This window comes from Plectropomus leopardus, chromosome 4 (assembly GCF_026936395.1).
Source record: "Plectropomus leopardus strain MGB_pleo_1.0 chromosome 4, ASM2693639v1, whole genome shotgun sequence".
Taxonomy (NCBI): Eukaryota; Metazoa; Chordata; class Actinopteri; order Perciformes; family Serranidae; genus Plectropomus; species Plectropomus leopardus.
In genome coordinates this window covers 4878970-4902145 of record NC_142179.1, presented here as the reverse complement: position 1 = coordinate 4902145, position 23176 = coordinate 4878970, and the positions used below count along the sequence as shown (strand labels likewise).

At 38.8% G+C, this 23176-nt stretch overlaps 1 protein-coding gene across 2 annotated transcripts in view; it reads right to left on the bottom strand.

Annotated features, from left to right (window-relative positions):
* Positions 1-23176, bottom strand: part of LOC121944715 (protein unc-13 homolog B-like) — an 89608-nt gene that overhangs the window by 32711 nt on the left and 33721 nt on the right. The window contains exons 9-17 of one of the 2 annotated variants that reach the window (XM_088076352.1): positions 14136-14204; positions 12811-12900; positions 11337-11477; positions 10072-10319; positions 8810-8895; positions 8589-8624; positions 6636-6677; positions 4013-4139; positions 3326-3422 (exon numbers count right to left, since the gene is read on the bottom strand). In XM_088076352.1, the coding sequence (XP_087932478.1) occupies positions 3326-3422; positions 4013-4139; positions 6636-6677; positions 8589-8624; positions 8810-8895; positions 10072-10319; positions 11337-11477; positions 12811-12900; positions 14136-14204 (936 nt within the window). The remainder of the gene's footprint in view (positions 1-3325; positions 3423-4012; positions 4140-6635; positions 6678-8588; positions 8625-8809; positions 8896-10071; positions 10320-11336; positions 11478-12810; positions 12901-14135; positions 14205-23176) is intronic. The other variant, XM_088076353.1, reaches the window with a different exon arrangement.

Below are 23176 nucleotides of genomic sequence, written 5' to 3'. Positions count from 1 at the left end.
AGGCCACATATTTCCCAAGTGACCGAGTCCTGCAGCCGTATCCTGTGATCTGTCTCTCTTACTCTGAGAAACCTACAGTCTATGGATCCATAACGGGTTCTTTAAGAGGCAGAGGGGGCCAATAAGCACTCAGCGTCTCCTCAATAAAATCTGTCCCTAATGGACACCTCGTAAAGTCCCATAAGTTAAAAGAGTTGTGCCATCAGGGCACTTATATGAATGAATATGCGTGCTGAGTAAAATAACATTTGCTTGGAGTATTCTCTAACACGTCCTCAATGCAGACGTCTGTCCTGCTCTTTTTTTAGCATTTAAGACTGAATGTCTGCCACATTTATCCAACAGCCTTTCAGTTTAGTCTCATACTGCATCTGTTATAATGTCAAAATAAGACGTCCAAAAAACAGCTGAAAACCACATAACATAGCATGCTGAGACACGTCATAGCATAGGATGTTGCACAAATGGCCAAAAACACCATAAAACAGCATGAAACGACTGAAAATGGCAAAAAATGTCAAAATATGACGTACAAAAAACAGCAGAAAACCACATAAAATAGCCTGCTGAGGCACGACATCGTATAGGATGTTGTAATTTGCTACTCTGCTGCTGCTGTTCATATATTGTCAAAAGCTTGGTGCTTTCTTTCTGGGACAAAACCCAAACAGTACAAAAAAATGTCTCAATGGATCAAAATTCCATTTGTCCAACAGCTCTCTCAGCCTGTCCTCATAAATCGCTCATTCGTTTGCAAAAGAAAAGTAGTTCACCCAAATTTGTAAACATCCCACGTTATCATGAGCCGATCATTTGTGCCAAACTCACATATATGTTCTGATCTTATTTCTTTTAAATGCAGGTTTTATAACGTCTTTTCGTCTTCTATGTTTTTGATGTAAAGCATTTGGTGCATGTAATTTCTTTCTTGTAAAGCACATTGGGCTGCATTTCTTGTATGACAGGTGCTATAAAAATTACGTTTATTCTTCCTCTTATTCTTCTTCTTATTATCATCTTTGAAAGCTGCAAATACGTGATCAATATGCTGACGGGAGTAAACAAGGACGCAGCGCCAAGAGGTCTCTAAGGAAGTCTGTACATCAGTCATCAGCGCTGATATGAAAATAATCTTTTAAAGAGTCAAAGTGTTCAGAGACCAAAATGTTTTCTGCCCTAAAAAAAAAACTCCCAGAGCAACAAGAGAGTTCCTGGAAGATAAATTAGAGCTTCTGGACCAACAGGAGGTCGAGAGACAACACTTGTTCATCATCCTGTTAATCTGAGATCGGCGGCCAAAAGCAGAACTCTGCTGAACGCAGATCGAAAGCATCCTTGAATAAAGGTCACGAGGCTGAAGCCGTCTTTCACTCTGCTGTGGACGTCAGCGTTGTAAAAAGCTGCTAGTTTAGTTTTTCCACTGCTGTTGAACTATATGACACTTGACTTGGTTTTGTTTTAAAACTCTGTAGGTTTTTTTGTCAAAATTAAAAAGTTGTGATAGTTTTTAAACTCAAGCATGGATTGCAAAAGAGAAGTTTGCATGTTAACATCCAGTAGTGTTAATCAAAAGCAGAAAAATCGCTTCATTGTGATTGTTTATTAGAAATTAGATATTTTTAGTATGAGTCCCCCCCCATTACTCCTCATATCAACTCTCCAATTTCCTCTTGTTGTGAACGCTGTGACCCGAGTCGCATTTCATGACTGCTTGCAAAAAAAACCCCAAATATGAATTTATAAAATTAATGCAAGAGATGTGTTGTCGTAATAGCTCAGATCGCAAACATGATGTCTCATCTCCGCTAACTGAGCACCCTGCAAATTGTTCCTTTGATTGCCTTAATTAAATTCTGATGTCTGCTGAGGCAATTTCAGTATCCACAGGAAACAAGAAATTGAAACTTCACAGCGATATGCTATAATTTCTTCCAACAGGGGGACTGCTGATGCTTCGGTACAAAGATATCATTGATAAAACTGGTAAACAAAAACGTCATAAAACTTAATGATATCCGGCTGAAGTGTAAAACTCAAACTGTGTAATTTCAAATTATTTACAGCAGAATACAACATCCCACATATCCAGATCACTTTATGTGTCGAGAGGTTCACTGTATCACCCGAAATTCCTCCAGAGGGAGAGCATGAGGCAAAGACGCTGTGTAATGTGAAGGGGACAGATGTGTGCCAGATAGTTTTTGGAGTTTGACCCTTAGTGAATCTATTCGGAGAGAAAACTCCGTGAAATCTGAACACAAATATACAATGTTTATATTTTTATTTTCAGTGTGATTTGCACTTTTTAGGGAAATGATTATCTCTCACATCCATCGCAAATGAATGCTCAGAAATCTGCTCAGAAACTAGAGGAAAATAGACGCTCCATAAAACACCAGAACTCAAAAAAACTATGTTTTTAACCCTTTCATGCCCGGGCCTTCATCAGTTTTCTTGTGCTGCACTTAGATGCTTTTCACAAGCACTTTAACCTTGCAACCTGAGAGATCCTGAGGTTTGATTTCTTTCAAAACACAAGAAAAACACAACGAGCAGCTTGACAAGAGATATCCTGCAAACTGCAAAAAGAAAGAAAAAAAGTAAAAGGTGACATGGAAGTGAAAAAAATGAGAGAAAATGTTCAGAAAATGTTATATACAAGAGAAAAAAAGGAGAAAATTATATTTTTTGGCACTTTATTGAGGTTATTTTCTTTCTTTTTGTTGTTGTTTTGTTTCGTTTGTTTTCACATTTCCCAAATAGAGTGCCACAGGAATGAATATTTTTGAGTTTCCTCGTCTCTGAGTTTTTTTAAATGGGTTTTGGTGATTCTTTACGCTTCAAAAATCCCAAAAATGGTGTTTGTTTCTGAAGAATATCTTGCTAAACAAAACATGTAAGTACTATAAACACTTGTTTGCTGAAGAGCTTATTTTCTGCAATGATCCAAAATATGTTTTTATTTTTGATGTCCTGACTATAACCACATATGATCGCTTTGTGTTGTTTGCGAGCGCACAGTTAAACAACGAGAAACTGAAAACTGCGACGTGATCAGGATCAGAGCTGCAGGATGAAAACGGTTGTTGTTAAGTTGTCAGACTACAGTCTGTGCTAAAATAACTTTTTCACAACCTAATTTTCACTCTGATTTCAGTATTATTGATTTGTTATCCTTTTAAAAAATAGAACATAAATAGAATATTTAATATTAAGAGCACATAAAATCTTTAAAATACATTTCTTAAAGTAAAGAAAACATATATATGAAGGACAGCTGCATGTTGAAGTGAAAACTTTGGTCACGTTTTTTTCTTGCACTCACCCCCTCTCTCTTGTCTCTCTCCAGCGCTCCGTGCATGAACTCCATCGACACCTCCTCGTTCTCAGCCAGCCAGGCCAGAACAAACTGGAGGAACCACCTGCAACAAAACCAGAACCACTATAGTTAATACACGAAACATTAGAAAAGATTGCGACTCTCTCTTGGCTTTTGAAGTGAGCGTTGATTTGAAGAGAACAGAAATGTTTTGTTGTGTAAATCCTGAGTCAAAAACATCCTTTAAATCCCTTTTTTCAAAACAATATTTTCCAAAATGCATTGTATTTATCCCTCAGTCCAATAATGTATTGTCTGTTTTATTTTTTTATTTGTTTATCAGTTTTAATTTTTCACACTGAATTTGTGAAACATTTGTTCTTTTAATTAACAGATTTTACAACCCTCATGTTACCATTGTCTTTTTTTTTGGTTTCAAAATGTGCTGTATTATTTATTTATATTATGATTGTTACAATTACTCTGTCGTCTTTATTTCCAGTGTACAAACCCAGTGAGGAGAGCTTTGTGGATGTGAGTATCAATTACTGTGTGTATAACAGCAGGCAAAATCTGAATAAAAACGCAGAAATGATGAATGAAGATGAGCCACCATTTGTTAGGAGGTGTCAGAGTACGAGGAGTGAGATAATGAGTGAGAAAAGTGTGTGTGTGCGTGTGTGTGTTTCTTACGCAGGGTATTCAGGCACAGTGTCAGCGAAGGCGGGCAGGTCCTTAACATACTCGTTATAAAGCCACTTGACCTTGAAGTGCAGGTTCATGTAGTCGGCAGTCTTGCAGAGTTTATGCTTCTCGTGCTCTGTAAGAATGACCACACACACACACACACACACACACACACACACACACACACACACACACACACACACACACACAAACACAAGATTTTTAGTACTGTGGAGGTTTTTGTGCACTTTAATCTTTGACATTATCCTTAAAACTGATAATCAGAAAGAGTAGCTGTATGATCCTGAGCAGAAATGGTTACGTGTAACTAGTTACAAGTAATTAAAATTACAAAATAAAACTAATTGTAATCAGTTATAGTTACTGAGAAAAACATTTAAGTTGCAGTTACTAATCAAAATGTTGGTGATTTCAGTGGGGTTAAATTGGAATATGTTTTTTTCGGTTTATTAGTAGAATAAAACATGAATTCGCTTGTTGCATTTTTTTTTTGCATTATTGCATTTTTTTTCATTATTGCCTTTGCTCTTTCAAAATCTTCTCAATCAAACTCGTCAAATATCACTGCTTGGTAAAGGCCATTCACATCTACATATTACTCGTTAGGTTTCCTCCTGCCTGTTTTTTATATTTATTTATGCCTGTTAAATACATTATGTCTTTTCAAAATACACCTCTGTTTTTCACATTAAATGTACAGTGCTTTTCAAAATAAACTTTGGTAAAACACCTCAAATTTGCATTTGTGTTCTTGTGCAACAAAAAAACAAACAGCAGGCTACTCGGTGAAAGTCCACAGTTTGTTTGACACATCCACCGCCACTCTCAGCCGCTCTATGGGGACTTTTCGCCCTCCTCGTATTATCGTCTCATTTCAAACTGACGTCATCGGGCGTATCATACCGCTGTGACAGCTGCCTGTCGTTGACGCTTTAAAGCGTTGGCATCCGCCAGCAAATCATCCCGTTGCAATTGCTGTGTCTGCGACTAGCCAACCACACCAAGTCGATTGACGTGTTGTTGGACAAGAACATCTTTAGATGCTGAAAATTTAACAGCATTGTTTTTTAAATCAGAAAAAGGCTCTTACATTATTGTACCGATTCAATCTTGTTTACAAACAGTGCAAACGCTGTCAACTTTGACATAATTGATGTTTTTAGGATTTTTCTTTGATGACCAGTTTAAAATCTTTGCAAGAAAAGCAGGCAAACATTAAAAAGTTGCATTACTTTGATGAGGTAATTGAAAAATTACTTATTACATTTTTAACAGGGTAACTAGTAATCTGTAACCTGTTCAATTTCAAAAGTAACCTTCCCAGCACTGAGCCTGAGCACGTCTGCACACGTCTCCCTGCACAGAAAGTCTGCAGACAAAGAAACTGATCGCATCCTGTTTGGTTATTTCTTGAGTTTTCATCAAACTCTGATCAGAGGAGCCTCAGATTCTGAACATCAGACCAAAGGACTGAGATCCATCATTCCTCCAAGTTTTAATTACTTTTTTCGGTAGTGTTACATAATATATCAAAGGAAACAGATGGATGGAGCGAAAAACAAATGAACACAGCGAGATCTATCCTTAGTCTGTCCCCTTACATCCATCGTGGGAAACAACGATATTAAAAGTTCCTCGAACCCGCGACGGAGTCTGAAATACTCCTGCAGTGGAGTCACTCAGCGATTTGCTTTGGCCAGCTGTAATTTCAGAAATGCTTCAACACAGTTTCTTCATCTCAACTTTCAGCAAAATCCAATCAGCATTGTTTGTGTCACACGAACCAACAAACAAACAAATGAATGGAGGAGTGAGAGCGAAGTGACCAGAGTCTCCACGCTGGTTTCATTTTGGGCTCCAATTATGGGACAAGTCCAACATTACAAACAAACAGGAGTAAGAAATGAAGGAGTCACAGCACAAAGAGGCACTACAGTACTTTAATCTGAATATTTCTAGAACGATCCTAAATCGTGGAAAAGCAGTAGAGATGGTAATATTCATGTAGTTTTTACGATGAGGAAGATAGTGTCTTTTTCTGCAGGTCTAAGGAGGTGCAGAGGATATTTCCTGTCCTGCGGATCAGAGGGTCCAAACCCACAAATCATTTTCTACATCGCAAGATAACATATAAAAGAAGTTAAATAATAATGTCTCTTAAAGTTGGAATTGGAGGTTTCAGGGTCCCTGCAGCTTAAGACAAGGTAGATTTAAGACTTTTCCAGAATGTTTTTAATGTCACTCAGAATTAAGTTTAAAACCAGTTTTCTCGTAACCAAACTTTAATTTCATTTTGCCCAAATATTTATTGTAACGTAAAACATCACTGTTTTTTGTCCAGTGAAAAAACACACCTTTTTAGAGTTGAACACAATAAAGACAGTGAACATATATTATCAGAAAGGTATTTGGTTTACCGACAGAAATATCTGGACGATTCTCTGAGTAATTTTGTGTTTCTCACTCTGGGCCGTGGCGAAAAACTGCGTTCGATATTTCCTTCTGTTGTCAATATAAAATGGTCCACACTCTAAAAAAAAGGTTGGGAATCTCTGCTGTTGATGACTAACTACAAATACACACTCATACACACACACTCTCATCTTACCAGCATAGAAATCAACTTTGCGGATGCGAAATGTGGTGGGAGCTGAGACGGCAACAGAAGCACAAAACAGACCAATGAGAGAGAACAGACAGGAAGGTTTGATGAAGAAATGACAGAAAATAATGTTAGAACAGAAAACTAGTGGTGTTGAAAGTTAGACTAGACACAGAAAAAACAATGTCCCGACATTTGTCTCCTAAAAGACACGTCAGCAATCAAATTTGTGAACAAAACTTCAAACTAGTCAGAGTGCTGACTCAGCTACAACGCTCCCAGACAACGTTTCAGGATAGTTTCGACAGTTTCTACAAGTCTAATACGAGACACAGTCAGAAGTCAGAATATTGAGTGGCTAAGCAGGTTTCAAATGGCTCACTCACTTAAAACAGCTGTTCTTGCATTTATCTGGAAAGTATATCTGACAGTTTAATGTGGAGAGCTTTGGGGGAATCAATCGTGTTACAGACACAAAACTATCACTTTCGCACGCCGTTACAAACTGTTATATCTGCTTCCACAGAGGCTCACAGACCTGGAATCACAGCGACTGCAACAGTTTTTACTGTGGCGCCAAATGTGGCAGCAGTTTAAGAACATTTGTTCCTAAATATTTTTTTAAAGCACTTTATATGTAATTTTAGGTTTTGGATGACCCATAAGAGAGTGTCTTTTCTGCCTTCACATGGAGTCGTGTTTGGTGATACCTTGCTGTGGTATTCAAGGCCTTGAAAGGAGCCGAATAAATAAGAATAAAACGAGCATCTGTCAAAGATAATGTACTTTTTTTCAAGTATCATCACAACAAAATGTGTCGATAATCCTCTCATTACTGTCTTCAGAAATGACCTAAAGCTCAAGTATGAGATTGTTCAGTTTTCTGATAAATAATCAATTTAGCAACTTTTTCACAAACTTCTGGTTTAAACTAATTCAGATGGTTGAACAGATACAGAACATACAAATACACAAGGACATTTTCTGAAACCTCGGAGGTAATGAATTGTGACGTGTTAGCTGATGTTTTCAGAAACGGCAGAGGCCATGGAAATCTTTTTTTTTTTGGGGTGGATGGTAAGTTGAATTTGTAATTAGTCACAAAGAGTATTTCTTCATAAATTCATGATATGTCCAAGAAAAATGTTGATATTCCCGATGGCTTTTTTTTCTCTGTCATTATGCCTTTGCATTTCCTGCCTTGTGTTACCTGTTCTCTGCTGGGAGAAGTTTGTTACAGAAAAAAAAGTCTTGATTTAGGTCAAAATGGATAGATTTCTGCCAGACAAACTCCCATGTGCTACCTGCGCGCTAACTTCCTAAATAGTTTCGCCTTGATTCCACCAGCAGCGTGTCGATGGCATTACGTCTGCGGCGCTGTTTTGCTCCGTCCTCCACGCGGCTCTGTATCCTACCGGGAGCATCTGCGAGCATTTCAGAAGCGGAGCGTCCTGCCGGATGACTTGCTGAGATCGTGCTTATTTTGGCATTTCGCTTGATTTTGTGGTCATTTTTCTGAGATTTTTGTGAGTGAGTAGGTTACATATGTAAATGCCTTTCTTTTCTGTCTGTTTAAATTCTATTTATTGATGTTTTTGTAGCCTTCAGTCCAGCTATAAACAAAGTAGATCAAAGAATTTCAGTCAAAAAACATTCATCTTGATAATTATATAAATCAGTATAAAGGAAAATGCAGCTAAACATGGAATGGATTGAAGATTTGTGGCTGTTTTAGTTAAAAACATCTCCATCTTTATTATACAGATGAATAATAATGATTAAACTGTAAATGAAATAGATATGTAGGAGATTTTAACCTTGTTTTTGGTAAAATACAGTGCTGTAAAAAGGCTCGGCACGTAAACAATGAGCTCATGAGCTCCACCTGAAAGCAGCTTAGTGTTTTGACTTCTGACTGCAGCTCGTCATCATCTTCATCGTGTTAGTCTATAATCTCACCGTTGTTCCAGCGGTAGTGATCGATTTTATGCAAAACTGAAAGAGATGATGGCAAAGAAAAGGCGTTGATGTACAAACAAAAGAGCGTGTGAATGTAGAGGGGAAGAAATGGTGGCAAGTTGCTACTCTTTCTCTCTGTCACGCGCACACACACACACACACACACACACACACACACACACACACACACACACACACACACACACAGTATAAGGACTTACCCTCCAGAGCATATTTCATGTCCTGAGCAAACAGCCTCCAAATCACCTCCGTGCTGACTTTACCCACATCGAGTTCCTGAGGAAACCTGAAATGGAGGGTGAGGTCAAAGGTCAGACTAACAGTAAAACTATTGTTCATTTGTTTGTGGGAGAATCCTTAAGGGAGCTGGATATACACACAAACAAGCGATCAATCAGAAGACGCACCGACACAGCAGCTGGGGGTTTTCTCAGACCTTTACAGTGAGAAACTAACGGAAACACACTGATATTAATATTTTGTGAGCTGATATTTTATCCGATTACTGTGTTACAGTCACTGAATCCAAAATGACATTTAAAGGGACACTTCATCAATTTTCAGCCAGCTTTGAATCATAACATCAATTTTTAAGAGACAGACGCCACCCCCCCCCGTGTCTCTCAAACTCGACCAAAATCCAATCAAACTTTAAAACCAGGCAGTGCTCATCGATTATGTTACCGCACTGCCTATTTCTCGCCTCAATGTTTCCAGAAACATCTTTCAGTGCCCTTTTAAGCTGCAATCGCTTGTGAACAGGAAGTGGGCGCCATACTGCATCCTACACTGTGAAAACTGAGGCTTAAAAAATACAAACCAAAATATATTTTAATTGTATATTTATCACCTCAAATGTTGTCACAAACATGTTTTAGCTCTGATTATCTGTAATACGAGAATGTTTGTCACCTGCCGGCCACCATTGTGTCATATTGCTGAGTTTGCATTATGTAATACACCACCAGAAGTGTTTATTGGTCCCCTGAGGTGCAGTGCATTCTGGTAGTTGTAGGTTTTCTGCCTCTTAAGCAAAAGCAAATACCACAGTCCTTTTTCTCTTTTTTTTCATGTAGCAAAGATTTAAAAAGCATTTGCATCTTTCTGCTAGTCCTAGTATCCTAGTTTTATTAAAAGACCGTCTTTCCAGCAGTGAAATACATCTTTAAACAACATGTTTAGTTTTAAAAAATATAAAAAGATCTGGAGAAACCATTTCCTACATACTTTTATCTTGTAGATACATATGATTGTTCTAAATAAGAATATAACTTAAACTTTTGATGTGACTTATAGTAAATTCAACATGTTGTGAGCAATATTAATTCATGTAATGGCTTAATGTCATTTTACTCATTTTCCCCGTAACAAAGTACGAAATCATGGAAATGAACGCACATTTCGCGATCAACTCTCAGACGCACAATCTGCCAAATAAAAGCCAATAACTGTGAGTACTGACTGGTTAATGATGGGTGTGTACGAGTTCTTGTCCTCCTCAATGATGGAGACGATGAGCGTGATGAGTTTTGGCCAAAAGTCCAGATTCTGGATGCTCGGGCCCTGCTCCTCCTGCTGGATCTCCTCTTTCTTCTCCTCCTCCTCCTCCTCCTCTTCCTCCTCATCTTCTTCTTCCTCTCCATCGCCTTCCTCCTCCTCTCCTTCCACTTTTTCCTTCTTCTTCTTCTTCTTTTTCTTCTCAGGCTCAGGCTGCAAGAGAGAAAAGAGACAGGTGATGTGCTGCTTTGTTAAGATCTTGACACCTATGAGAAGTTAAATGTAAAATAAATAAAGAAATACATGAAACGAGTGGCAGCACAGGGCAAAAGTAAGTTGCAGTGCTCAGCAGTTGTAATTTCAATAAATCAGCTGTGCTGAATAATTTATAACAATAATTACAATATTATTTCCTCCACTATACAGATCCGTTTTCAAAGATTCGGGCCCATGTTTGTGCGACAAAGTTCTGCACTCCACAGAGCTGAAAAGGAGACTTTTCTTGATTACAGTGCAGTTATTGTTAATTTATACTAAACTCAGACTGATTTAAGGAGCTTAGACACATTAAGACATGAATCTTTTCAGGCATGCTTTAAGTATTCGCAGTTCTGGAGATGATTTTTCAGCTAATGGAGGCGCAGTTAATACGTGCATCAATCAAGGCTCAACCAGCATGTGCGGTATGTACTGAAATTAAAGCAATACTTCAGCCCTCCAATGACTGTTTGTAAATCAATGTCTCACCCCGTGTGATGTTGAATGAAAAGAAAGCTTTGTTTTTCTTGCAGCCCTCCATGATTCCAAAAAACAAGAAAATTCTTGATGAATTTAAGTCCATGCCATCATTGCTGTATCCTTGACAAATACAACCTTCTGAGGTTTGAAAATTTTAAAAACTTTTAATATTCCTGCGCTGTGTATGAGATACTGCATGGACCTGCACCGACCCCGTTAAGCAACACATTTGGACAATCTGTACTGTCAGTTAAGGGTCGCAACATCTGGAATAACATGCCGCCTGCAAAACGAGAATGTCAAACATATACCACTTTCAAAACCCATCTCAAACAACGGCTTAAAACAAGTCAAAACTGCCATCACAGCTGGGCAGATCGTCTGCAGCACACAGGTACATATCTTATACTGATGCTAATTTATATCCTGCGTCCCTTATCCTGTTTGTTCTTGAAATATATTTTCAAAATGTGTCGATGCTTGGCCTCTCACCGGTGGTACGGCGGGCTGGAACTGGCGGTTGAAGAGCTCCAGACAGTTGTTGAAGATGTACTCGTAGGTTGAGTTCAGGCAGGCCTTGACGCAGTCCCGCACCACGTTGGCGGCCCTGGGAGGACTCTGCAGCTCCAAGACCTGCACAAGAGCAGAAACTCAGACATACGTTTCACATAAACACGCAGAAATTCATGCATTTGAACTGAACAAGAAGCGAAAGCGAAGTCCTTAATTCTAGTGCCAAAAACTAAAATGAAAAACCTTTATTTTTGTCTGTAACCTGTTTAATTTATTGTTGGAGAAAAATGTATCATAATACATTATTTAGCCTTAATGTCTCCTGTCTTTGTGTTCACACTCACTGGGCTCTCGTCTACTTACCTGCTGTCTTCTGTGCGGTCATAGTCCATAAACGCATTCATTACTCTTTTCATTGAATTTAGATTAAAGCTTTTTGTTCAAATAGTCAAGAATATAATCTCTTCATATGATATCAAGGAGCTAAATCTACAACATGAGACTTTCTTTAACCCTGAAAGTCTCTTTCTCAACTATCAGAGAACCAGGCAAAGTCCAAAAGAAAAAAGTGAGTTTAAAAACAGTGAAACAGAAAACAAATATACACACACTGACACATAAAAAATATTAACACACACACACACACACACACACACAGATCTACGACATTTCCTCTGTCCTCCACTGTGAAATCAATCCTCCCCTAACAGACCTGAACTCGACAGCACAAGCTCACTCTGAGGGACATTAGTCAGAGGCTGCGATCAATCCTGAAACCCTGCAGCTCCACTGCATGTGTGTGTGTGTGTGTGTGTTCTCGTGTGTTTCTACGCCATATAAAAGCCTTCACAAGTACCAAAATCTGCAAAAAAATACAGCCAATTTTGGGCATTTTGTAGTGGCACTAGAGTGGAATCTGCAGGTTATGTAACCGGACTGTTTGAGTGGAGAGTATGATCATCTTTGCGATGCTTTGCTATGATTATCTCACTTTCAGAAATTATCACAATCAATCTGCCCCAAATTACTGAACCCCTGCCACTAAATAAATAAATAAATGAATGAATAAAGACAGAAAGAAAAGAAAAGAAAAGAAAAGAAAAGAGAAAAGAATCATAATTAAAAGAATAAAAAACTACATATATAACAGTCGATGGCTGTGAATCGTATGTCGAAGTATTTTTGGGCAAGACACTGAACCCCAAGTTGCACTCAATGGCTGCCATCAGTCTGCGGGTGCACGTTAACGGTGGCACTTGTACTGCAGCCTCAGCCATCAGTCTATGAATGTGTGTGTGAACGGGTGAATGTGAATAGCTGAAGCACTTTGAGTGGTGGAAAGACCGGTCAAAGTCGATAAAGTCTTCAGTAGTGACGAGAGTTGAGTAGCGTTTCATGTATCTGACGTTTGATGATTAGCGGGCTGATTATTGGGCTGATGTTTTGTTTCTACCTTCATCCTGAAGAAGGTGATGCTGGTGAGAAGATCCACTGTTGACTTGAGGTCATGGAGGCGGGGCTTGCTGCTGGCTGGGAAGTTGTTCTGCACACACACACACACACACACACACACACACACACACAAACACACAAACACACTTGTTAAAAAACTCAGTTTGCAAAGTTAATCTTCTTTTTTGGTTTGTTACGACCTTTTTTTTATACCTTAATTACTTTTTTTAATCATTGTGGTTGTGTGCCTTTTTAATTGTCAGTTTTTGACTTTTTTTCTGCACAACTGACAATGACTAACAATGGGTTGTACTTGGAATAGGTCGAGTTTAACCCTTTAGAACCTAAATCGACATCAGTTTTCTTATGCTGCACTCAGATACATTCACACCTGTGAAACCTAAGCGATCTGGTTTGATTTCTTTTATAAACATGGGGAAAAGGGCAACAAGCAAACAATTATATGTAAAAAAAAGTTTTAAAAAATATTTTGTTTTTCTTGAAATTACTTTTTTGGGGTGATTTTCTGGGTTTTTTTTTATTTTTATTGTTTATACATTTCCCTTTTTGTGTTTTGCTAATTTTCAGGCATTTTTTGTTTCCTTTTATTTTGCTTTTTTTCTTGTTAATTTTTAGGGCCTGGCTTGTTAAGTAGCCTGTTGCCTTGTCCCCATGTTTTTTTTTTTGTTTTTTTTTTTTTTTAAAAAAAGAATTTTCTTAGATTTTAAAGGGTTAAAATAAATTGGAAATGGGGACAAATCAGATGAGCTTCGGGTCACAATTCACAGATCATATTTTGATCACAAGAGTAAGATATTAAATACGGCTACCCAAATGAGGCTACAAATACTCACACATTATGATACTCATATTTGAAAAAAGTACATTATCCATACTGGATATTTGTTTCATCTGAGTATTCAGCTCACTGCTATCAACTGATTACAAGCAGAAAATCCAAGAAATCAGAAGCACATCATCCTGATTAAAACCAAATGAAAAACCTGCTGTGACCCCAGAATTAACTTCAGAGGAATAAACAAACTCTGAGCAGCTGAACAGAGAATAATTTTGAACATCAAGAGCATATTGGAAGAATTAATGAAGCCAGATAGCAGCAGGAGGTGGTAAAATATTTGCTGAAGACAGTTTGGGACAGATGATAAGTTAATCGTCCATGCAGACTTGTTGTATTCAGGTTTATGCCGACACACCATGTCATTTTTTTGTGTGAATGAAAGGGGACAAGCGTCAGCGGGACGGACTGAAGCTATAGATCCGAGTGCTGTGATAAAAGAATAAAAGCAGCTGAAAGCAGACACTCACTCTGTACATGGAGAGGTCGATACGCAGGGAGTTGTGCAGTTGATCCAGAAGCTTCACAAAACGGTCTCTCTGTTGGAAAGAGAAAAGAAAGAGAAAAGAGATGCTTCTCTTACACTTGTTCAGACGACGAGGAAGACACAGACACGAGCTATTTGCAGCCTCTGTGTGTGTTTGAATGCGTCTCTGTGTGAATGTGTGTGTAATCCAGCACCGTGGAGAGGAACAGAGGGACTGAAATGATGCAGAGAAAGAGGAGCGTTTGATCTGAGAAAGATGTAAAAACAGAGAAACTAATTCTTCTGCACATTTCCAGAATATAAGGCCATTAGAGCTGTGTGTATATTTAGTTTTGGAAAACAAGTTTCTGACTTTGTGACCCTTGCTGATGATGAAAACTTTCTTTCTGTGTTGAAAGCACAAAGCAGGACTGCTGCCACCGAGCAAGACAGGCAGATGACAAACAATCTGTTAGCCTACACTGAACTTTAATTCATGTTTGGTGTCACGGATCTCTTGACATGACTGTTATTTGTACAATCCACAAGTTGATATATTGAAAAGGGACTCCCTAAAGTAAAGGCCGGGTATTTTACCCAGGCGCAGTGTCTTCTGTCCTGCGTCACGCAGAGTGTTGTGTGCCTGATGCACTTTCATATCGCTTTGCATTGTGTTGTCATGTCACTTTTTGGATAAGCTGACAAAACTGTTACCTAAGAAGTTGTTTATTAACCTCGTCTTTGCCTTGAGCCCATGATAAAACCTGCAGGAGACTTCACATGTTACTATGAGCGATCTTAAACAAGGATGATTAAATGCTTTACTTTTTTGTGCTCCCATTTCTCACAGTCTGAAAGGATAGTTCACCCGAAAAAGAAAATTCAGTCATTATTTACTCACTCGTATGCAGATGTAAAGCTGGGTGAGGTTTTATAGTCCACAAAAACTGTCGAACGTTCATGATTAAAAGGCATTGCACTTATCTTCCAAACAATTGTAGCAAATGGTGACCAGGATTCAAACGTTAAAAAAATACCAAATAAAACTACAAAACGTCTCCATGCTGCTCGTCCATACTAATTCAAGTCTTGAAGCCCCGACTGCAAGCTCTCGTTGGTCTTGCACGTGCACACACATGAATGCGGCTCCCACACTAGGAGCAACAGGCTACAAGTCCAAAAACATGACGCCAGTGACGTTTTTCAAAACAACTCGGCATGTTGGGGCTTCAGGACACTTGGATTACTTCGGACGAGCAGTATAGAGACATTTCGTTTTTGTCACATATTTTTTTGATGTTTGAGTCCTGGTCACCTGTTTTCTTTAATTGTTTAGGAGATGAGTGCAACACCTTGAAATTCGGGCAGTGTTTTGTGGACAATAAAAATTCTCCGGACTTTGATTGAAATTTCATTTTTGGGTGAACTACCCTTTTAAGTCAAAGACCCAAGACTTTTTGCACTCTGCATTCAAAATGAAAATCTTAAAAGGATTATAGGAAGACAAAAATACTATAATGCTAAATGTCCCTCATACTTGTGATATTTTTTAGTCTTGTTTACCTATTTTTCCTTTTAAAATTTCCATACTGTCCCATACTTTACCACTCAATCCAATTTCTCATTTTCATCAAACCAAGAAAATTCAGGATTTTTGTTGTTGTGCACACACGTTATCATACAAAATATGAACACACACTCTGAGCACAGGCTGTGACAGCCACTGCCAAAGTGCACAAAGCAACACCCATCCTGCTGAAATACCAGGTTTTTAGTGATTTCCCAATCCACGTATTGACAGTTTGTGGTGCCAAGAATCAAAGTACTGCGCTAACAAAAGCAGTAAAAAAAAGAAAGACTGCGGCCAAGCAAACATGAATGTGGACAATGCACCATTAAAATAACAAAAACTGTGATTTACAAATGTTTTATGAGTAAGGAGATGCACTCAACACATTTTTAGACCTCAAGGATACACCTAAAATGTTTTGGTAAGGAAGAATGTTATCTTTTCACAGTTCTTTATATCACATTCATATTAAATGTGCTTTTGTTTCATGGCTTGCACATTGCATTGGGAACAATTTTAGTTTCTTGCTTAAAAACATGGAGACACATGGTGAGGAGGAGCTGTGGATCAAAACACACTGTGATCGATGGCCAACCAGCTCTACCACCTGAGCGACAGCCAGGAGCGGCATCCCCATTGCTTAGTTTGTAATTTATTCACTATTTTCCTTCATATGTTTTGGCAACACAAATGTATTTCCATGTCATGCCAAGAAAGTACACAGAAATTGAGAGAGAGAGGGAGAGTACTCTGGCGTAGGGGGAGTCACGACATGGCTGACAAACTAAGAAGATGAAATGAGTTTGTCTGACAGAGAGAAGGTGGGGGAGGAAGAAAGAGAAACAGGGTTTCCAGCCTCACTGGAAATTGGCGAAGTCACTTACTTGTTTGCAAAAAATTGTATTCGAACAAATTTCTCTAATAGGTATGCATCGGTGCAATTTGATTATATAACTGATGAAAAGTTTCTGTCAGTCTTTCACTTCATGTAAAAGTACAAATTCATGGTTGCATAGCAATTAGTTTGTGCATTGTTAGCATATTGGAAAGGGTTTCCCTTTGTGTTTTATCTTTGAATGAAACAATGGCCAACTGTACCTGGCATGAAAGACCAAAAAACCCAAAAAACTGCCAAATTCTCATCAACTCTTGAAAGACTTTCTTTTAACTCCTGTTGTGTTTGTGTCTATCTGTGCTTCCCATGGTGGAAGGAACAATGCAAACAGTGTTATAGCTTTGTGAGTCCTGAGAATTAAAAAAAAACTAAATACGGAGATGAGTTTGGTTTTGGATGATTGAAAATGAGGCAGAGTGAGGGAAAAATCCCCAAACTTACTCAGACCTTAAAGAAATACTTCACCAATACAATGATCATTTTTATATCAGTTACTCACCACGTTACCTTGAATTTGTGACTAAAACTCTGCTTTTCTTGCCTAGATAGTGAACGAGGAATATGTGAAATTAAAGTGATAGGGGGCCACATTTGACAACAGCAAAACTGGTTTAACACTTTAAAACCTAAGCAAATTGGCCTGGTTTCTTTCAAAAATGTGAAGAAGGCCATGAGCAACTTATAAGAAGAAAATACCCCCAAATTAGCAAGACATAAGTAAAAAGTACAAGAAAATTACCTGAAAATTAGCATGGAAAAAACAAAAACAAACAAGAAAATTAGCACAAAAAAAAGAGTTTATAATAATAATAATAATAATTCTGCAACATAATTTTTAACATATAATCATGATAATTAATTATATAATTATGTTTTTATTGTCATTAAAAACTTTGTCTAAAACCTCCTGAACATACACACAATTAATAAGGTCAGTAACTAAATCCACTATCGACTGTGACTTCTTAATGTCAAAAACTGGACAGGAAAGAGCGCTCGGGTTTCGGTCTTCTTACAAGATTGTTGACAATATTAAAACTATATCTCCAGCCTTAAACCTAACCTTTGAAACTCAACATTAACTCTAAAGTCTTAACCTTCAAACAGCCTCTTGAGGGAAAAAAGGCCTGACAAAATGTCCTCACCTTCAAAAACTGTCCTCACCCTCAACCAACACCTACATATCTGACCTAAAAACGTCCGACACATGATACGGGATCAGTTTTGACCTTTAAAAAGATAGCACATTGTCCTTCCCTAAAGCAAGGCCTTCCTGGTCCTGACACACACACACACACACACACACACACACACACAAACACACACACACACACACACACACACACACACACACACACACACACACACACACACACACACACGCACACACACACACACGGTAGCAGTAATAATTGTAATTGGCTCCATTCTCCTTGTTTCCTGCTCTGAACACACTGAGGGGCCAGTTCCTGTCTTTATTTATACCTGCACTGATTCCCTTTACACCTCTGTCCTCTGCTGCCGTCACACAATTTATGTGATCATAAAACATTTGCTATAGGTTTGAACACATCAGAAGTGTGATCAATTTAATTAGGAATAATTAATATTACCAGCCTGAAGGATTGACCTCACAATTTAGATGAGTAGCCTGAAGGGGAAAATGGAAATCATCGTTTGGTGTTGAACTTCTCTGTTTTTGCATTCAAGTCTGCAATCAGGGACATTATTCTTTTCATGAACAGTAATTGAACCTTCAGTTGCCTTTTTTTTTTATATTGAGGGTTTTTAATACGCCAAACTCCTCCAGCTATTGTTGGTGAGTTTAAAAAGTACTGTATTACATCGCTTTTCACAGACAGCTGAACGTTATATCTGCTTGTTATCGTGACCTTTGTGACACACAGTTAACAGGACAGGGGAGTGAGTCCATCCTAATCTCGTTTTTTCACTCCATCTGATGGTTTCTGCTCCAGAGTGTCTTGGTAGTCAATGTGGAGCAGGTGCAGAACGGCCACAAACTAATAAAATGGACCTTAAACCAGTTGCTGAACGCAGACGATATTAAATTATCTAAAACAGCATGTATCGCTCTGGTGTTGCAGGAACTTTTGCCCAAAGCAGAAACACACTTCAGTAAGAAAAGTCCAACAGCCAGATATAAATTGGTGACAAACTATTGGATTATTTTAACTCTGAGACCTGGGGCCATATTCACAGATGTTCTGAGAACACTCTCCTAACTTAGCCTGGACATTTTTAGTTAGGACATTTTTTTCCAAGCTTAGGAATGATTTAGGAAAATTTTGAGATCAATTCTAAGCATGAAGGGGACAGAAACTTTGATTTCAGTGAGGAGATGCGATTGACTTTGTTGCAAGGTATGATGCATTCTTTTAACAGATGTGATTGGTTGTCACAGACATGCTGTTTTGTGAGTCTGCGAGGAGTAAACACCCAGTGGAAATAAAATGAACTGCGTCACAATATGAGACAGTGAAAGCCCTTTTTGTCTGGTCACCGTGCTGCACTGCAACATTTTTCCAGTTGCCTAATGTCTGTGTTGTGATCACTTTTATTTCTAGGATTATATTGTTACTGGCAGGAGATGTGAGTTAATCTTTAATAAGCTCGACCACAAACATCCCTGCAACATCTTATCTGAGGTGTTTAATTTAGGGCTTAGTATTACAGCACATTCAGAATATGCATTACGGCTGAAGTTTCTACCACAGTTTGCGACACACAACCTCTTGCCTGTTGACCGTCAAATCTGTGCGTTGCCATGGATATGTTGTACATAAACCAACTGGCCAGCAGTTTGCAAGGCTGGGGTGGAGATGGAAGTCCACCATCAGTTCAAAGGTTTAAAAAAAATCCTGACAGAAGCAACAGCTGTTCCACTTTTCCATATTGAGATGTGATAAATTACTTACTGGAAAAAATATAATTAAAATAGAAGAAGGATATCTAAATAAATACAAATGCAACGTGTATTTTGTGACAATGAACGTCCCGCGGAGCCCGTTCAAACTTTAAAGATGAATATGTAAAACAAAACGGATTGTCGAATATTTGCATTAAACAGCCAAATCCAATTCGACTGGCTTAATTCCAAGTCTGGTACAACCCTAAATGACATTATGGTACTCATCAAATAAAATGTTACCCAGTTGTATTCTATTATTTTACAACATGTACTCCAAAAAAAAGGGCAGAAAGTTTTGGAATTAAAGCAAATTTCCTGCACAAATCAGCATAAAACACTATTACATTCAAAGCATATGCTTTTTACTGCAGGCAGCATGGAGTAAATCCAAACTCCCTAAATTCTGTATAGCAAAATTGCACTAAACTGCTTAGTCATTACTGACACCGAACGCTTTCGTACCTCTTCTGCCACTCAAGTGTAATCACACTGAAGGCAAGTCACAAAAGCACACATCCAACGAAAGAGTCACTTCAAAAGAGCAAATCTGGGTTTCACCATTAACTAACAAAGGGTGGATAAAATATTTCACTCTCAGCGTTAACCTAAATGACCTTAATCGAAGAGCTTTTAAAGAGCGGGCATTACTCATTTCAACACTTGAAGAGCTGTAAGAGAGCTTTGCTGCTGCTCAGATTTGTTTCAGGTATCGCTGAAACTTGACTTGATATTCACAGCAGCTTCACAATTGCAGCGTGCAGCTGATGACTGCAGACCTCTAAGGTGTGAAGGTGGGTAGCGGCTAAGGGGCTGCTGAAGAGGAGCACACTGTACATGCTCAGAAGCTATTCCCCAGGAAAGTAATTTATGGTGAAAACAAAAAATAATCCAGTGAGTGATGTTTGTTCCCACCTGCAAAATTTACTGTTGCATCAACCTCTGCCCCACAAAGAACGGGGAGGTTTGAGACGCTGGCATTTCTGTAGCGTCCTTGCTTTTGCACAAAGACACGTACAGTCTCCTGGCGTACAAACACACCCACACACCTGGACAACATAACAGACAGAGTCACTAAAACTGTCAGCGGATGACGTGATCTCAGCGATGAATTATGGAGAGCAGAGGAGAGGGAGAACACATCGATTTGACGGCAGCTTCGACAGACCGGTGCAGGGAAGAGGCAGAGGAGAGTGAGAAGACAGACACAGACGATGGCAGGGAAGGAAAATGCTGAAGTTTTACAAGCTAGTTATCACCTTATTGCCATGGCAACAGGTACATTGAAATTGGCTTGGCTCAACATTTAAGCAAAAAACAAAAAAAGCAATAAAGAAAGGGAAATAATATGATTTTCGAGGTCTGTCAGCAGCAGCAGCAGAGCGGAAAGAGAGAGACAGTTTAAAATAAATAAATAAATAAATAAAAAGCTCCAGCAAATGAAAGAGACAGACAGAGAGACAGACTGTGACCGAGCAGATGGCAAAAAACAAATAACATCACTGCTGCCTGTGTGAAACCAAAAAAGTGATGAAAAAAAACAAATGATTTGAAATTGTTACAAAATATCCTTTGATCAAGAAGTGAACTGTAATTTTAGTACAAAAACAACTTTTTAGATTCAGAAATGATAAGCAAACTGAGTGTAATGATGGAGTTGAAGCTCAGGTTGGCAGTTTTCTGGGAAAGGCAAAGAACAAAAACAAAAACAGAATCTCAAAAACAGCCCTCGTCCTGCAGCTCTCCCCCCTCTGTCCCGACTCCCTCCCAACAGATGAGCACAGACGTACGCATCAGACCAGCAAGACGTCATCTGATACAGGCTATTTTCACCACGTCTCCTTCTGGTGGGAAAAGTGTCCAGTAGACAGCAACTGTGCACACAGAGAAGGTTGAGACATGTCTCTAGCCAGGTGGACGTCAACAGGACGTCAGAAAGACACTGGACTCTTACGAGGGACGATACCAATGATCTGATGATAAAGTAATCGGTCATTAAGAATTTAATCCAACATTATGAAATTTAAATTGATCCATCAGTCAATAGGTTATGCAATGGTGTCAAAGTATATGCAATTTGTTGCTGACAAAAAAGGATATTTTTATTGTTTGAAATTAGCAAAGTTTTTGTTTTTATTAAATAACAATTACTCAATCGTTACTTTTACCAGTCCATTAAGGAAAGTGCTTACGATTTGCAATCGTTACTCTTATATCACACTTTTGTCTGGCATTAAAATTGGGTTGGAAATATTTATATGTCAACAATGCTAGAATTTTGTATTCCCTGCCATCCATCCATCCATCTGTCCATCCATCCATCCATCCATCCATCCATCCATCCATCCATCCATCCCTATAACATCTATAATATATGTTGGATTTAGCCAACATTTTAAACAAATAATAATTAAATAAATTAAGTGTAAAGTGTCACTTTTTAATATACACTGAGATTAAAAAAAACATCTCGCAACTGTCTTATCCACATTTGCGAAAATGTTGCTCAGGTTTTGTGCAGATCCGTAATGGAAACCCGCCTGCTGATGTCTCTCTTGATATTCTCTTGCTTTAATACAATTTCAACTTTATGTAAAGCATTTTGAATTGCCTTGCTGCTTAACAAATAAAATTGCATTGGTCTCTCTATTAGTAGGCAATACCTTAATAATTAGTTTACAGCTCAAACGTTAATCACCGCATTAAAATAAAGTCAGTTCAGGATAATTCGTTTTTATGTGGGAAGTCAAAACATTACCTAACACTCACTTAGTCATTAATTAGTGTGGGGGTCGTCTGTGTTCGAGTGTATGATATACCAATGCATTAATTCATACATCACTTCAAGCTGAGTCATGCATTAATTACTGTCAAGTCATTAGACTGTTTCTGATGTTCTCTGATCAAACAGGGAGGGAAAGCACAGCCTAATGAAACGAATGAATTACCCACAAACCAAACAACTCAATTCGGCAAAGTTTAATGAGACAAATAAACTTATCAACCTATCCAGCAGGGCTTGTTACCAAGCTGCCAACCCAGAAATAGACGCACACAGTGGAGGCCCCATGGGGAGAGCTAGTCTGCCTGCATCCCCTGACCCATTAAAGCAAGAGCACGCTGCCGCGAGTCGCTCGTATATCACCGGAGTCTGAGTGCAACCGGTAGCAGAAGTGATGTCGGCACTATTGGCAAAGATCCCAGGAGTCATTAAGCTTGGCCTCTAACTGTCATTGTCCCCCCGTCTGTGGATCCTGTGGGGCCCGCGGGCCAAATTTGGGCCACGGCAAAAGTTCAGAGCCGTTCCACAGGTCCCACAGTAATAAGGCATTACATTTTAATGAGGGGGATTATTAGCAGCATGAAAGAACACCTACTGGCTCTGTACAGTTCACCGACGTGCTGTCTGTGTGAGACGGGCCTTTACACGGCTTTAAGTAGTACGGACAAACCAGGTCACCTTCAACAGGAAGACACTGGCTCAATCCCAATACAGTGCACGTTCCCATCCAACACGGTCTCATTCCACGTCCTCACATATTGCTGCTTTGCAGCAGACTTCTGTGTCCACATATGATGCTCTAGGTATCCTTCTGCGTCTGCTGATGGCGTCAACAAAACCACGTGGCGGGATTACGCTACAGACGCACGTGG